The 18609-nt window shown below is 37.3% G+C and overlaps 1 protein-coding gene across 1 annotated transcript in view; it reads left to right on the plus strand.

Annotated features, from left to right (window-relative positions):
* The window catches only part of HTR1F (5-hydroxytryptamine receptor 1F), a 134767-nt gene extending 124575 nt beyond the window's left edge, over positions 1–10192 (plus strand). Inside the window, 2 exon segments of the mRNA XM_025988906.2 lie at positions 8798–9683; positions 9685–10192. Coding sequence (XP_025844691.2) covers positions 8798–9683; positions 9685–9943 — 1145 coding nt within the window. The 3' untranslated portion in view covers positions 9944–10192.
* The last annotated feature ends 8417 nt before the right edge of the window (positions 10193–18609 follow it).

Consider the following 18609-nt stretch of genomic DNA (forward strand, 5'->3'; position numbering starts at 1 on the left):
AAAAGATTTTTCAGGCAGCCCAGGTGGCTCAGCGGTTTAGCGCCGCCTGCAGCCCGGGGTGTGATCCTGGAGACCTAGGATCGAGTCCCACGTCGGGCTTCCTGCATGGAGCCTGCTCCTCCCTCTGCCTGTGTCTCTGCCTCTCTCTCTCTCTCCCTCTCTGTGTGTGTGTGTGTCTCTCATGAATAAATAAATAAAATCTTAAAAAAAAAAAAAAAAGACTTCAGAAAGGCTTAAGGGAATGCCTAGTAGAGCCCTCAGCTAGTGAAAGGGCTTCTGAGAATCTTAAGGATGATGTCCCACAGTTCTAATATTCTAAGCAAACCAAAGAGAAGTCTGCCTTGTAAAACTATGCATGTGGCATCTGGGGGCCTGTCATAACTTCCAATCAGATTCATAGGGAAACAAAGTTTCTAAGAGAATTTTACTAACTTTGGACCAAAGGGGAAAGATGCAGTTCAAAATGAAAAGATTTTCTATAGGCAGAAAATGGGCGGTGAAATTTACTTAACTGTAAATGCAAACTATTTCTCATTAAAAAAAAAAAAAAACAGGATCTCTCTGAGAGCAGAGTCAAGAGCCCAGAGAAGGGATGCAAGAGCCAGAGAATGAGGGAACCAGATTAACAAGTAGAAGTGGATCTAATGAGGGTACATTTCTAACCCTCAGAACAGAGCACGTTGACAGCATTTGCCCAGATGGATTCAAATCAGTGTCTGCTATATGCCTCGCATTTCCTCATCTTTTTGAGAGAGAGATATGTATGTGTGTGTGTTTTAAGTTTATATAAACTTAAATCTGAACACATTCCAAAACTCTACATTTTTGTTCCCTTCCATGTTATATATTTTTGAAGTCACACTTTACATCTTTTTATTGTTTCCCTTAACTAATTATTATATTTTAGTTAATTTTACTAATTTTGTCTTTTAACCTTCACAATAACTTTGTTATTAATCCAGTACCTTTACTCTGTATTTACCATTTCCATTAAGATTTTTACTCTCATGTACTTTCTTGCTGCTAATTAGTACTATTTATTTTCAGCTTAAAGAAGTTCCTTTAATATTTCTTATAAAAATGATCTAGTAGCAATGAACTCCTTTGGCTCTTACTTGCCTGGAAAACTCTTTATATCTCCTTCAATTCTAAATGGTAGTCTTGTGAGGTACAATATTATTGGTTTTCCAACCAAGTCTTTTCCTTCTAGAACTTTGAATATGTCAGGCCAGTATTTTCTGGCCTGCAAAGTTTCTGCTGAGAAACCTGCTGATGGTTTTATTGGGGTTCCCTTTTATGCAAGCAATTTGTTTTTCTCTTGCTACTTTTAAGATTCTCTCTTTATATTCAACTTGCATCATTTTAACTCTAATGTGTCTTGATGTGGTTTATCTCTGGGTTCATCTTATTTGGAACTTTCTGGGCTTATAGAGCTAGATGTCAGTTTCCTGCCATAGGTTATGGAAGTTTTCAGCCACAATTCCTTCAAATAAGTTTTCTGCCCATTTCTTTCTCTCTCTTCTCCTTCTGGGACCCCTATAATGCAAATTATATTCCACTTGATGTTCCCATAGGTCACTTAGGTTATCTTCATCCTCATAAGTTGTTTGTTTTTGTTTTGCTGCTCTGTCTGGGTGAGTTCCAATTGCTTTGTCTTCCAGCTCACTGATCTGTTCTTCTACTTCATCTAGTCTGCTGTGGACCCCTTTAGTTTATTTTTCAGTTCATTTATTGTATTCTTCAGATCTGGGACTTCTGTTTGATATTTTCTATCTTTGAATTTTTCATTGTGTACATCCATTTTTCTCCCCAGTTCAGTGAACATTCTTATAACCATTACTTTGAATTCTTTACCAGGTAGATTACTTATCTTCTTATCACTATGGCCTTTTTCTGAGGTTTTGTCTTGTTCTTTCATTTGGAACATATTTCTTTGTTTCCTCATTTTGCCTGACTCTCTGTGTTTCTTCTATGTATTAGGTGAAACGGTTCTCTCCTTCTCGTTCTTTAAGGAGTGTCCTTGTATAGGTGATAATCCTTCTTATTCAACCTAGCTTTTGGTTGTCTCTCAAACCTTTGTGATTATCTAAACCACCTGATTTATTCTTGATGTGCCCTAGTTGTGGACAGTGTGCCAAGACCTGTCAGTGAGCCAAGGGGAGGAATCTCATTTAGCACCTAGTTTCAGGCTGATTGGAAGTTAGACCCTGAGGCAATAGCTTTTAAATTATGCAGATATATACAGTCATGTGGGACCTCAATCAAAATCCCTTCTAGCCTCTGGACCAGGGGATCTGGAGGTATCCTGTAAGTGATAGTCCCAAAAATTGGGGCTCCAGAGGAGTGTGAAGCTCCAGACCTCCAGAGAGGTCTCATCAAGCACTGGAAGGCTGTGGGAGAGGGGCAGTGCACAAGGATGATTTCTCCCTGCTTATGTTTTGGGAAACCCTCCTTAGCTTCTAGTTGTATGGGAAACCTGAAGCCTGTCTGAAGGCTTAGGCTGAAGTTCCAGGCTAAGAAAACTGATCTTTTTCACAGGAAGCCTTGAGTTGTATTTCAGTCTGCTGTCTATATAGTTCCCTGAGAGGGGTGGCCTGCCAAGAGCTGTCTTCTGATTGTTACATTATTGGGAGCTCAGGAATCCCAGCCCCCTCAATCATGAGGGCCTGGCAGTTAAAGGATCCCCTCTGTATGTACTGCATGTGCCTGCTGGCCTTAGCTAGGAAACCAGAGTGCAGGAGGTGGGGCACTCTTCCAGGTTTCAGAATAGCAGCAGAGAAATGTTTTGACTGCAGGCATGCACGGGCTTCAGGAATGCAGTGGGAAAGTGTCTTGTCTGTATGTGTGCTGACTTTAAGCTGGGAGCAGGAGAATGCTGTGACATTCTGCAGCATCTGCTGCTCACCAGCCCGTTAGGAGGGGGCTGGGATGTTATAACCACCCAATGTTTTAACTGGGGAACTGGAGAACACTATAATCACTCATGCTCACCTGACCCCACCAGGGAACAGGGAAGTGCTACAAACATCTAGGTTCTCCAACTTCTAGAAGGCAGCATGACAGCACTGCAACCACTCACCCTACTTGTCTTAGCAATATAGCAGAAGGATGCGATGTCTAAGCTCACCTACCTGCACAGGGTAGGTGAAGTGTGCAAAGATGGTGAAATGTGCAAAAATGTGTCCACCAGTGCCTCTGTATCCAGGGAGAGTTTCAACTACCTTAAGCCCCTCCAGAAGATGCTTTTAGATTAGCAAATGAATCTCCTTCACATATAGTCTAGGCACTTTTCAAATTGCTTTTTTCTCGCTGGGTCTCAGGACAAGTGAGACCACACCTGAGCCCACTCAAAGGGAAATCTCAGATTTCTACAACACATTGGGTCCCTTAGATGTCTAAGTCAGAAGTTTAGAGGCTTATCTCTCCAGTACAGATCCTATGGGTTAGGTACCTAATGTGGAGCACCAACACATTTCTCCTCCAGAGGAAGAACCAGACTGGTGAGATCCCACCCTTTTGTGTATCGCCACACCAGGGATGGACTTTTTGGTGAGACAGTATCTCTGCCTCTTCTACTTGTCTGGATGTGGTCTTTTTTAATTCTTTGTCTTTTTTTAAAGATTTTATTTATTTATTTATTCATAGAGATGCAGAGAGAGAGAGAGAGAGAGAGAGAGGCAGAGACACAGGCAGAGGGAGAAGCAGGCTTCATGCAGGGAGACTGACGTGGGACTCAATCCAGGGTCTCCAGGATCGTGCCCTGAGCTGCAGGCGGCGCTGAACCGCTGCGCCACTGGGGCTGCCCTTTTTTAATTCTTTGTTGTGGAGAAGCAGTTTTTCTAATTTTCAGATATTTTTCATATATATATGGATCATATATAGCTGTAAATTTGGTGTGTCCATGGGAGGAGGTAAATTCAGTCTTTCTATGCTGCCATTTTGCAGAAGTTCACACCCTGTGTTTATACACCTCTGCTTTACCCTGTACCTGAAAAGGCTTTCACTGGTATCATTAATCACATGGTATGATTAATTCTCCCTCATTCGTTTTTCTAGGACACTACATACACCTCTATTAAGCCCTTATTGCATTGTTTTGTTGTATTACAATTATATGTTTGGCTGTTTCATTAGTGTGTAGATTCTTAAGAACAATGTGTTGGGCACCCGGGTGGCTGAGTCAGTTAAGTGTCTGCCTTCGGGGATCCCTGGGTGGCGCAGTGGTTTGGCGCCTGCCTTTGGTCCAGAGCGCGATCCTGGAGACCCGGGATCGAATCCCACGTCGGGCTCCCGGTGCATGGAGCCTGCTTCTCTCTCTGCCTCTCTGTCTCTCTCTGTGACTATCATAAATAAATAAAAATTTTTTAAAAAATTACATACCTTATGGAAAAAAAAAAAGTGTCTGCCTTCGGGGATCCCTGGGTGGCTCAGCAGTTAAGCTCCTGCCTTTGGCTCAGGGTGTGATCCTGGAGTCCTGAGATCGAGTCCCACATCCACTCCCTAAGAGGAGCCTGCTTCTCCCTCTGTCTATGTCTCTGCCTCTGTGTGTGTGTGTGTCTCATGAATAAACAAATAAAATCTTTAAAAAAAAAAAAAAAAGAGTGTCTGCCTTCGGCTCAGGGCACATAAGGCTCCCTGCTCAGCGGGGAGCCTGCTTCTCCCTCTGCCACTCCCTCCCCCTCAGCCCCACTTGTGTTCTCACTGTGTTAAGTAAATACATAAAGTCTTAAAAAAAAAAAAAAAAAGGACAATGTGTTGTTTGCTGTTTTGTTTTGTTCAGGGATATGTTTGTTTCTTGCCATATTTTATACCTAACAGATTAATCAGCACATAAATAGAACTCAGTAAATATCTCTTAAAGAAATATAATGAGAACACAAAGTATCTAAATTAGAAAGGCAGTAAAAAATTTTTTTGAAAACACTATGAATACATTTCTATTGCAGTTTACATATTTAGACATAGTCTCTATCCTAAACATCCTCATCAAGAAATAAGCGGTTCATTGTACTGGATATTTGCCTCCATTTGAAGATGCTTGTTACTCTATAACAAAATCTTTACTTTACAAAAAAAAGTAGTTACTTTGTAGATCTCATTACTAGAACAGAGTTTTTAAGTAAAATAATAAATTTTTCACTGACAGGAAAATGGTGATTAAGGGAATGGGTTTGTCCTAACAATTATTTATGTTGTCATCATAGAGAAATTTGTTAAACTTTGGTACCTCAGTTTCCTTACCTATGAAATGAGAAATAATAATTGCTCCTACCTTGTGGCACCTGGGTGGCACAATCAGTTGAGCCTTGGATTCTTGGTTTTGACTCAGGTCTGATCTCAGGATCGTGAGACCTAGCCCCACATTTAAGATGTAAAAAAATGGGAATCTGATTGGAGGACATGTATGAATTAATGAAGGTATATGGCTTACTGAAATTTTAATTATAAGTGGCAAGGAAAATAAAATAAAAAGAAAAAGAAGCCCAATTGTGATTGTTTACATTTGTTTTCCCTTTTTTGTTGTTGTTGTTTTTGACAAAACAACTATCAGAAGATTAGTTTTCTAAATTTAATAGTGGGAAGATTTCTTAGAAACCACAATAAATTTTATATAATACATTTTTATTTTTTCTTTAGCATTAACTACCATTTTATTGAGCTTAATTTAGATGCTACGATATGATTCTCAGAGGATTCAGCTGAATTATTAAATAATCCACCTGCTAATTTTAAGTTGGTTCATTTACCAATAGAATTCATTTTTATTATGAAACCACATATAACTATTTCCAAACAGTTTCTCTTTTTCAATATTCTATTCAAAATGTTATTTCAGAATTATCTCTGGAAAGACTTATGTCAAAATTCTTTATCAGGCAAATTAAAGTGGAAAGTTATTTTTGCTTATAATATGGAAAATGTCATCACTTTTAAATCAACTCCTATAATACTAAATAAACACAAGATAAATTCCTTTGGTACTAAATAATAAACTAATTAATTAAACAGTAAATAAACACTGTTGGAAAGAATTAACTGATCAGGAAAATATTTAGTTTTTAATTGACTACTTGGTACAAGTTTTATGATGAGAGAATGGCAGCGGGGCGGGGGAGAATTAGAAGGAAGGTAGAAACTAATCTACCGTGTTTCTAATATGTCTAACTGGCTTGGAGTAAACATTTCATCTGTGACCATTGACTGCCTAAATGGATTTCAAGATAAAATAGCTAAAGACTATGAGATCTATTGATATAGCAAGGATTTTCATAACAATCCCAATGGTACAGCTGACCATACTATTATGCCTCAGGCCCTATGATCCAGTATGGGTTTAGGAAATATGGTCATATGACCTAACTCATATAGCAGGAATGTCAGACCTACTCTCAATTGAGAGGAACTCATAGATGCAATAGCAGTAAAAGAATTAGACAAACAGTGAGTAACAGCCATGTTGGGTTCTCCCAAAAAACCTCACTCCCTGGACCAACAGCAGCAGCAACACCAACACCTGGGACCTTGTTAGAAATGCAAGTTTGAGGGGTGCCTGGTGACTCAGTGGTTGAGCATCTGCCTTTGCCTAGGGCATGATCCCGGGGTCTCATCAGGCTCTCTGAGGCAAGCCTGCTTCTCCCTCTGTCTATATCTCTACCTCTCTCTCTCTGGGTCTCTCATGAATAAATAAAATCTTAAAAAAAAAAAAAAAAGAAATGCAAGTTTGAGGTCCCCAACCCAGTTTTACTGAATAGCTAGCTCCAAAGAAGGGGAGAGGCAGTAATCTGCATTTTTTCACAGTCTTCTTGATGGTACTGAAACAAAAGCAGGGAACCACAGGTTTAGAATTTCTAAGGAAAAAAAAAAAAAAGAATTTCTAAGGAAACTTTAGCTTCCACTCTTTGGAGCTTAGTTGCCCTTCACAAACAGGTAAGTGTTGATACAAATAATGTAGACATATAATGCCTTCTCAATTACACACAGGACAATTACTCATTTTCTGAGTGTTCACATTTCTTGTGCCACTCAATTTGCTTAGGAGCAAGCCATCAGCATCTGCCTTCAATGGATATTAGAAAATAAAAATTAAATTTAGTACTGATAACCAAACACAGGTAGAATACTAGATAATGCTGTACCTCAAGGCTTTATTGTACACACACACACACACACACTTCATAGGAAGTGATATAATAATGTCAAGTATTTTAAAGTATTGTTTTATGGTTTTTAAAGTATTGTTCCAACAAATGAAACATAATCACTTTAAAGTAAAAATAATTTAAGTAATATGGAAGTACAATAATAGATATAACTAAGAATAAAGTTTCAGATTTCTGTCTTCTCTATCTTTTCTTAAGAAATACTTAGCTGCTGGGCAGCCCAGGTACCTCAGCGGTTTAGCGCCGCCTTCAGCCAAGGGCGTGATCCTGGAGTCCCAGGATTGAGTCCTGCATCAGGCTCCCTGCATGGAGCCTGCTTCTCCCTCTGCCTGTGTCTCTGCCTCTCTCTCTCTCTCTCTCTCTGTCTCATGAATAAAAAAATTAAATCTTAAAAAAAAAAAGAAATACTTAGCTGATAAAGAATTACTTAAAAAGAGGGATGCCTGGGGTGGCTCAGCAGTTGGGTGCTTGCCTTTGGCTCAGATTGTGATCCCGGGATCCAGGAGGGATCAGGTCTCACACTGAGCTCCCTGCATGGAGCCTGCTTCTCCCTCTATGTCTCTGCCTCTCTCTCAATCTGTGTGTCTCATGAATGAATAAATAAATCTTTAAAAAAAAAAAAGAAAGAAAGAAAGAAAGAAAGAAAGAAAGACTGATGTAAAACAACACAAACTTTAAAATACTATCTTATAAAAAAAGATTAATCCTATTTCATTACACTCCAATTGCTCTTGTTTGACTTATAATTAAGCAATAGCATGGACTGAAGCAAAAATTATAAGACATGTTTGAGTGTCCTCTTTCAGAAGTAGTTATATGGTCTAAGCTCACAATGGTGACTTGTAAAGAAAATAATTTCCATTTCAGAGTGGGTGCCATTGTAAGCTCTCCAAGCTGGCAAGTTCACCCTGTTAAGTGAGTTACTTGGTCATATATGTCACTGTATTAGTGGGCAGTGTTTCATGGCTATTTGACTCCAACTAACTTTATTTCATCTTTTTAAACCAAATGAACTACTTATATTCACAAAGACTTCTAAATGCTTTGACATTTTTCTAATTTCATAAAATGATCATAGAATGCTAGGGATATACCAAAGATATTTTTAATTATTTCCCCTTTACAAAAATTCCTTTAGTCTCCATGAGCCCAATGATAACGTCTGCAACACAACTGAATTAAGTACAGAACTGTTTATGATTTTTTGAATACTGCCTTTACTATGATATTTTCTTATGTTATATTACATAATGCATACATATATACTAATAGTATGTGCTATTAAACTTTTTCTGAAGAGATAAGGGAAAACATAGCTAGGATTAATACAGCTTTTAAATGCAATTCTGTGATGGTAAAAATTTTACTGAGTAATAGGTTAAGTTTTCTCATAAAAATTGTTTTATTTGAGCTGTATTTGAAGAAATGTTTTGAAAGTTATTGTTTGTTACTGTTCTCATTGAAATTTTTTAATCAAATGAAAAGAAAAGAAAATCTATAATCTAAACTCCCATTTCTTTTAATCCATAGAATATTCTAGGAAAATATATACATATACTTTTTAAACATTTATTCTGAAAGGGAGAGAAAAAATTTTGAACACTTCTCTGAATTGATTTTCTCTTCCTTTGTTACAGGTATCCATTTTTTCAGCTATATTAATCTTTTAATACAAACCTCAAAAATGGATTTCTTAAACTCATCTGATCAAAACTTGACCTCAGAAGAACTGTTAAACAGAATGCCATCCAAAATTCTGGTGTCCCTCACTCTCTCTGGGCTTTCACTGATGACAACGACCATCAACTCCCTTGTGATTGCTGCAATTATTGTGACCCGGAAGCTGCACGACCAAGCCAACTATTTAATTCGCTCCCTCGCAGTCACAGATATTCTTGTAGCTGTCCTGGTGATGCCTTTCAGCATTGTGTACATTGTCAGAGAAAGCTGGATTATGGGACAAGTGGCCTGTGACATTTGGCTGAGTGTTGACATTACATGCTGCACATGTTCCATCTTACATCTCTCTGCTATAGCTTTGGATCGGTATCGGGCGATCACAGATGCTGTGAAGTACTCCAGGAAAAGGACTCCCAAGCATGCTGGCATTATGATTATAATTGTTTGGATTATATCTATTTTTATTTCTATGCCTCCTTTATTCTGGAGGCACCAAGGAACTAGCCGAGATGATGAGTGCATCATAAAACACGACCACATTGTTTCCACTATTTACTCAACATTTGGAGCTTTCTACATCCCATTAACATTGATTTTGATACTCTACTACAAAATATATAAAGCAGCAAAAACATTATACCACAAGAGACAAGCAAGCAGGATTGCCAAGGAGGAGGTGAATGGCCAAGTCCTTTTGGGGAGTGGTGAGAAAAGCACTAGACTAGTCTCCACACCCTACCTGCTAGAAAAATCTTTATCTGATCCATCAACAGACTTTGATAAAATTCATAGCACAGCGAAAAACCCGAGGTCTGAATTCAAGCATGAGAAATCTTGGAGAAGACAAGATCTTAGGCACAAGAGAACACAAAGCAGCCACTTCCCTGGGATTAATCTTGGGTGCATTTGTAATATGTTGGCTTCCATTCTTTGTAAAAGAATTGGTTGTTAATATCTGTAAAAAGTGTAAAATTTCTGAAGAAATGTCCAATTTTTTGACATGGCTTGGATATCTCAATTCTCTTATAAATCCACTGATTTATAGAATCTTTAATGAAGACTTCAAGAAAGCATTCCAAAAACTTGTACGATGCCGATGTTAAAGAAGTTTATCATTTAAAGGTTGGGATTTCTTGAGAGGAATACCTAAATGAATGCTGAGTGATAAAACATTTCACCTTTTAGAAGGAAATACAAACTGCTAAAATTATAAGAATATAATTCATATTTTAATAGCAACATGAATATAAACTTATTGAGTAAAACATGTTTCTTTTGACCATCATTCTAGAGTACTCAAATGAGAAGATAACTTCTCTCAAATGAGAAGATAACAATATTTCACCTATGCAACGTCCCTAAAAGGCTAACTAGAAATATATAATTATTAGTAGTAGCAGTAGTGATTTTTTAGGTTTATGGCTTATAATAATTACAGAAGAGTGTTAATTAATAACACCTATAATTTCTATATCATCCTATGGTTTCATTATACAATTCTATTATTCTATAGAGAAGATGATTCACCACAAAGCAAACATTTCTCTACCTAACTACTTCTGTCCCCTCTTCATATTATCCTGGGAAAGAAAGGAGGGGGGAAGGAGCAAACAAGAATTTCTGTGGCGCCTGGCCAGCTCAGTCAGGAGAGCAGAAGACAGTGTGATTTGTGATCTCAGAGTTGTGAGTTTGAGCCCCATGTTGGGTATAGTGATTACTTAAAAATAAAAATTCAAAACAACTAAACAAAAACAAGGACTCCTAATATGACTGGAGGGAATGTCAAAGTCAGAGATTGATATTGTCTTTGTATTTAGATAGTAAAGAGTAATCATAAAATGAGTTAGGCACTGCAAAATAATTCTGAATACAGAACTTGTGCACATTTAACATATTCTTTGTTCAAAATGAATTCCTAGAATGATATTTTCTTAACCATGTATTACCAACATTTGAAATCAAAACATTGCCCTAGTAACAATAACTCAAGAGGATTCCAGAGGAGATGTTCTAATTGCCCCATGTTTACGTAGGAATCAAATTTAAGGCACTAAGTACCCTAGGTTACTCACCATATTATATTCCTAATATCTTTTTTTAAATGTAAAAGAGATTTCATTTCTGTTAATGTTACAAAGCTCAGTTGCTGGGCAGCCCTGGTGGCTCAGCGGTTTAGTGCTGCCTTCAGCCCAGGGCCTGATCCTGGAGACCCAGGATAGAGTCCCACGTCAGGCTCCCGGCAGGGAGCCTGCTTCTCCCTCTGCCTGTGTCTCTGCCTCTCTCTCTCTCTCTCTCTCTCTCTCTCTCTCTGTCATGAATAAATAAATAAAATCTTTAAAAAATAATAATAATAATAAATAAAATGTCAGTGATATTTTACACTTCAGAAGTTTCATACCTTCAATTTAAACATATATATATATCCCTTTTACTAGAATGAATGTTATAGGAATTCTTAGAACTTTCCTCTGACTTGCAAAACATCTTTAGTTTTTCAATTGATAGAAATCAACAGCAAAGATTCCTATTATGCTAATTATAAATATATGTTTTGTATATCTACCGATCTCTTCACTAGTTCAGTAAGCCAAAACAGCTCATAAGTTTCCCTATTTATTATCTTACTTATAGAAGAATTAAAAAATAAAATAACCATGTTTCTGAGATTTCATTTCATTTGAACCAGCAAGTTGATAGATTGCCTTTTGGAAGGTATAACATCAGCCAAGATCATTTCAAAAACAATACACTCCTTTTTTAAGCTACACTTTTGTATGTATTTTTTAATTTTATTTAAATTCAAGTAATTAACATATAATGTATTATTGATTCCAGAGGTAGAGTTCCATGACTCATCAGTCTTATATAACACCGAGTACTTATTATATCACGTGCCTCCTTAATGTCCATCACCCAGTTACTCCATCCTCCCACTCCCTTTCCAACAACCCTCAGTTTGTTTCTTATACTTAAGAGTTTCTTATGATTTGTCTATGTGTATTTTAAATAGTCTTTCCTTGTCAGGTACTTAAGAATTCATTACATTAATTTTTTTTATGTATCTATGACACATTACTTCAACATAACAAATATTTACAGAGTTCTCATTCTGTATAAGGCATTGCGATATACTATATGGAAGGTACAGAAAATAATGAAATACAGTCTCTCACCCTTAACACATTTACAATTTAAAAGGTGAAACACAACAGGGAGCCTGGCTGCCTCAGTCAGTAGAGCATGCAACTCTTGATCTTGGGGTCATGCATTCGAACCCCACACTGGGCATAGAGCTTACTTAAAAAAATAAAAAGATGAAACAAAGAAACAAATGAACACTATAATAGAAAAAAAAACAAAAATCTGGCATGGAAGTTGTTTGCATAATCATGATGATTCAAAGGAAAAGTTAATCATATCTCATTGAGAAAAATCAACAAAATTTCATAAAGAATGTATCTAAAATAGATAATAAATAGTATTTGAGTAAGAGAAGTGGAAAAGCATCATCAGGAGTGAATCCTGCCAGTATTTCATGAGTCTTGTTCATGAAATAGCATGGCAGCTATTTAGGACAAAAGAAGAAATCAAAAGAGAAATTGGCCATTATTGCGGCTGACTTTGAATGTCAGAAAAAGAAGTTTATAGTCAATTTGGTTGTCTGTCAATGAGTGGTTATCGGTGCTTTTTAATAAATAGAAATATCACAGGTGTAGATTAATTCTTTTAAAAGTATGTATACTTGAATGGATTTGAGCAGAGAGGGTACCAGTGATTATGACTTCTTGTTAGTAAGCAAATCAGTAATTGAAGCAAGGGGTGAAGTTCTGAACTTAATCCTGGCAGTGGGAATGTAAAGAAAAACAGAAGAGACAGTAGGAAACAGAATCTACAGGATATAGCAAATTTTTTTCTTGCCCTTTCTCACTTAAATTTGATCCTGTGACTTATTTATTCAAAGACCTGGTAAAGAAGAAATAATCTGTTGAATTAATATATTTACACCCACCTCAGAAACGTATTTCGTTTATACTGGGAGACACAGCCTATTAATCCAAAGGAGTACATGTCAAGCAGAGTAAGGCTCACCCAAATATACATACCACCCTCTACTCTGAGTTGGACTAAAGCTCAAATCCAGGGAAATAATGCTATCAAGTGATAGGGAAGTTAAATCTTCCCTCAGAGCTCAGAGAGTATCAAGTTTATTATTTCTGTGTGTATGAAATCATCTTTAATCCAAAAGAGCCATAACACATTGCAGTACTTATCACTTCATCTTTGCATCTCCCCCCATGCTGAAGGTACAGATCATGCTATCCCTCATGAACAAATATAAGTGATTTCTCTTTGATCTTTACATGGTAGGTAATATCAGGGCTAATAATCTGCCATTTTCTCATTAAAAAGAAAAATGAAGACCCCAAATGGCATCACTTAGGCCAACTCACCTAACTGAGGTGTAATACCTAATCTAATTGCAGGTTCAACCTTAATCAGAAATGTTAAATATTAACTCTTCAATAACTCTTCAATTAACTCTTCAATATTAACTCTTCAACTCTTCAATCCTAAACTTGTCCTTTTCTGATAAGCACCAATGAGGTAATCTGTCACCTGGGCCCTCTATGACCCCTAAAGGAATATAAAGTCATCTGCACGGTAAGACCCCCTTCTCTTCCCCTAAAGTAAAGTGACCTAGCCTGCTACAATCCTTTTCTTTTGCTAATAACTTCCTTTCCCCACTCTTCTTCCTATGAAAAACTTCCATTTTGTACAATTCCTCAGAGCTCCCAATTCATGAATCACTTAATAAAGCCAATGTGATCTTCAAATTTACTCAGTTGAATTTTTGTTTTTTAACAGTACTTTCTTTGAAATTTATGAAGAACAAATGACACATAACATGATGTACTTCCCTGAATATATAGAATTTATTCTCTGTGAAAATTTCTCAAGTAATTGAAAGCTAAAGATTTTCACAGAAAAAGAATATTTTTCACATCTATAACAAATATAACAATATAATAATGCATATATTTAACTGATAAGGTAGAGAAAGAAAATATAAATATGATAGAAAGTGGTTTACCCTATTAGATAATATGGTAAAATTCCTGCTACAATTTCAAACATACCAGCACCAGAGACATAAGTGGAGGTGGAGGTGCTATTGTTGTTCTGCTTTGTCTAAATATTTTCAAATAAAGAACATATATAAAAGGCAAGGACAAAACATCAAAGGAAGATAGGAAGTCAAACTACTAGATACTAAATTCAGTTCAGTACATCACTATGTACAAATCATGTTTGAAAACCCACTTCTGCTTATGAAGCACCATCTTCACTTTACTCGAATAGGAAGGAATTGGGATGGCCTACCTTAATAGTATCTTGTTGTTTTGTTTCACAATAGGTACACAGGGTCAAATTTCAAGTATAATCAGTTTATCCAAGCACACTGGCAGTTGATGGGTCAATCTTTAATGTAGGACCTATTTCCATTTTGTATCTCTAAAACCAAATTTCCTTGCCCTTTTCTGATGAAACTAACTTTCCTGCCCACCCCGATTCCTGTGCTTCATGGTGTGCATGTTACCTGCTTACAGTTATGTCAGTTCCCTTAGTAGAGCATAATCTTCGTATTCTTTAGCTCAATCCTAAACTTGTCCTTCTGTATAGAAGAGTTGTGTGTCAGAAAAACAAAAAAATGGAGAACTAATTGGAAGCCAATTCCTGGGAAATGTCTTGCTCTACCAAATATTGATGTGAAATGTAGGGGTTCAAGAGTGAATGATCAAGAAAGAATTCTTGAGATGTCTTTGGTGCATAAAAGGTGGTTTTGTAAAAGCATGAGGATGGAACCCATGGGCAGAAAGAGCTGCACTGGGGTTGTGAGGGGCCGCTGATTATATAATCAGTTTCAAGTTGGGAAGGGGTTAGGGATAGTGTACGTTTCAAGTGTAAGGAATTTGGAAGAAATTTCCAGGACTCTGAGGGGCTAGCTATTATTAGGCTAAGGTCTTTTACTAGTGTCTAGTAAAACCTTAGTCATGAGACCCTTCAGATGTGTATCAGCGGGCCATACGTTTGGAGAATGATTGCTAACAAATATCTTGGAGGATGTAGAGATAAAGGAAGTTTTCAAAGGGATTTTTATATGTTAAATAAGATTTACATGATCCTGGAGGTCAGGCTAATGCCAAGCTAAGGCTGCCTTTTGCCTCTAGGAAAGTATTAACATTGAGGCAGCTGAGTTCATAGAGGAAGGTCACTCTTCCTGTCTCGACTACTTGTCAATGAGCTGTTAAGTTGTAAGGAAATTTAATTTTTTTCTATATTTTATTTCTTTTGCCTTTATTCTCCACTTCAAAAATGAAAGCAGAGGTGCTCATATGCTTCTTGCTGACATGTTTTCCTCTACATCAAGGAATGAATGGTTTCCTCACAAATTTAAACAAGAGCTTTTTTGACTTACAGTCAGAGAATCAGATTTGCTGTATTGCGGTAGCAAGGATTGAAGGATTTTTCCTTGTTATACTCTAAAGTCCTTCAAAAATAATCATGTTCAATTCAGAATGTGTCCACATTCTTTTGTTTCAGAAAATTTGTGTCTAATATCCTCCAATAACTCAAATGATTACATTCAGGTCTTTATTCACCAGAAAATATTTCTAAAGGCAAGTTAGTATTTCTGTCACGAATAAAGTGAATATTTTCTTATGATACTGTGGTAATTTTTCTTAGTCTTATGAATCAATATGCTTTCTCCATTATTTAAAATGAAGTCATTGTTAAGAGAAATATTTTCCAATATTATAAGAAAAGTGTGGTTATTGATATAGAATGTCTTCTTAAAAAAAAAAAAAAAAGAGGGATCCCTGGGTGGCGCAGCGGTTTGGCGCCTGCCTTTGGCCCAGGGCGCGATCCTGGAGACCCGGGATCGAATCCCACATCAGGCTCCCGGTGCATGGAGCCTGCTTCTCCCTCTGCCTGTGTCTCTGCCTCTCTCTCTCTCTGTGACTATCATAAATAAAAAATAAAAAATAAAAATAAAAATAAAAAAAAAAAGAATGTCTTCTCTGTATAAAACATGACAGTAGTACTTGAAACCCACCTGGGAAGGATAACAATTTTTCAGAATTTATACTGTTTAGGCCAGAAATCATAAAAATTCTGAGGAAAAAAATGCTGCATATTATCTTCATCAATAATAACAACAATGTCTTGTCCAAGCAGCCTTTCAGTAAAGCTGGCATTTAGTCACAAGTCTGATTTCTGCCTTGGAGAATTTCCATCTCTGCAAGGGCAGCTAAAGGACCTTATTGCTTTATGTCCACACAGCAAAGCTTGCTATGTCTTTCTTCCTATGCTCACCAATATCTTTTTCATTATGTTCTATTAATAGCCCTCATTTATATGTAATTGATATTCACTCTTAAAAAGTTACTTATTATATCACCATACTTTTATATTAAATCATTAATCATTATAATCTATTATATTGCTGGGTCTGCTGCCTTGGGATTTCCTCTACCCCAACCCATTTAATAAAGAAAAATTTTACTCATCCCCACACCCCTCCACAAACATACATATCAACAATTTCCTCCTTGTGTAGGTTGTCTTGGCTAGGACTCAAGTGGATCTGTGACCCTAGTAGAGAGAGAGAGAGAGAGAGTGTGTGTGTGTGTGTGTGTGTGTGTGAGAAGAAGACTCTGCAGATGTTAAGAAGTACTAAACTGAAAAAAAAAATGTTCTCCTTAGCACAGCACATGTTGAACTTGAAGATGGAGGAGGAAGAGGAGGAAAGGGAGATTTTTTTAACAGAAAGGCAGAAGAGTACTACTAATACCAGATTTATAAAACCAGTGTTCATAAGAATCACCTGAGAGGGATGCCTGGGTGGCTCAGTGGTTGAGCATCTGCCTTTGGCTCAGGGCATGATCCCAGGATCCAGGATCAAGTCCTGCATCGGGCTCCGTACGTGGAGCCTGCTTCTCCCTCTTCCTCTACCTCTCCCTCTGCCTCTCTCTCTCTCTCTCTCCTCTCTCTCAGTCTCTCTCTCTCTCATGAATAAATAATAAATTCTTTTTTAAAAAATCACCTGAGATGCTGGTGGCAGAGTCCAAATATTCTAAGTGTGTGAGTCCAGAGTAGAGCTGCCAAAACCTGAGTAAGATTCTCAGTTAGTCTAACAAGAGTGGGGCTAGAGCTGTCCTAGAAACCACTGCTTGAAAGCCCCTAGCTAAGTGTTTTGTGGAACAGAGTTTATAACTCAAAATGAAATCTCACCACCATTTCACTAGTAGAGGGCCCATCAGAATCCAGAAAACGACTTTGCTACTACATGAGAAGTGCCTAATACAAAGCTGATCAGAAGTAAAGTCACATCAGCATTGCTGGGTGTACTGTAAAGCATTCATTTAGGAGGTAAGGAAACCTATTAAAATCTATTTTTAATCAGTATGTTATTTAAATTTTGTTAGGGCAAAGATACAAGCTCTTTGTCACATATGAAGCAGCGATTTAGAGGAATAGAAAACTCTAGATTTGAAATCAGAAAGGGCTAAAATGGAAGTCCTGATTCTGTTCATCATTACCTTGATGCTGGGCAAGTTTCATTTATCCTTCTTGCCTCGTGATAGTTAAAGGCTAAGGAGACAGAGTAAAATAAAGCCAACACTCCTGAAAAATGCTGATGGACTACAAAATGCAAATTAGCATTATTCTCCTCCTCCATGGGAGGTCTGGAATGAATCAAAGCACATTTGACATGGCACACCTACATTGTCCACTGCCTTTTTCTGAGTCTGGGGAGAATCAAGTACTTGATGGGCTCCTGTTCCTGGCTCTCCCTGGAAGCTCTATCCTGAGTATAGCAGTAACTCCCAACAGCCCTATCTGTAGCTCTAGAAATGCTGCCTTGCAGGGCCCCCACCTTCTTTGCTCTTTCCTGGCATTCCTCTTACCAAAAGCCTGGCATCATCAAAAACGTTTTGAACTTTCTAAAAGGATGCAATACAATCCTTCTGCCCTATTAAAATCGTAACTACAATTATTCCAGCATTAATTTTCAGGATGAGAGTTTTATTCTAATCCTTTAAACACTACAGGAGAAATTTTAATTTGAAACGAGAATTCTAAGTTGATGAAAACAAGACTGGAGGCTTAATTTTTGGCTCTATTGAGTATAAGAAAAAATTACTAATTTATAATAAGAATATTAAAATTTAAACTACTCAATAATGGCTTCCTATGGTTTATTACACTGCATTCAGACTCTCTTGCTTGGCTTTTTAGGCCTGAATATTAATAACAAAGATACTCTCTAGAAAACCTTATTTCTGCTTATCCTACTGAGCCCCAACAAATGCTCTCTTCTTAACCTGGGCCCCCTTTCTTCCCTGTCCTCACAATGTGTCTGCTCATTCTTGCCCCCATTGCTTTTTTAGGTTTTTTTTTTTTCCCCCTCACACCTGAAGTGCTCTCCACTTCCTTGATGTTTAAGCAGCTTATCATTCAAAGCACAGAATAAATTCCATTTCCTCCTTAGACTGAATTTGTATTCAGTTTCAATATTGTAAAGACACACTATTAGGGCACCTGGATGGCTCAGGGGTTGAGCATCTGCCTTTGGCTCAGGTCATGATCCTTGGGTCTGGGGATCGAGTCCCACATCAAGTTTCCCACAGAGAGCCTGCTTCTCCCTCTGCCTGTGTCTCTGCCTTCTCTCTCTGTTTCTCATGAATAAATAAAAAAAAATAAA

Source organism: Vulpes vulpes, chromosome 15 (assembly GCF_048418805.1).
Source record: "Vulpes vulpes isolate BD-2025 chromosome 15, VulVul3, whole genome shotgun sequence".
Classification (NCBI taxonomy): Eukaryota; Metazoa; Chordata; class Mammalia; order Carnivora; family Canidae; genus Vulpes; species Vulpes vulpes.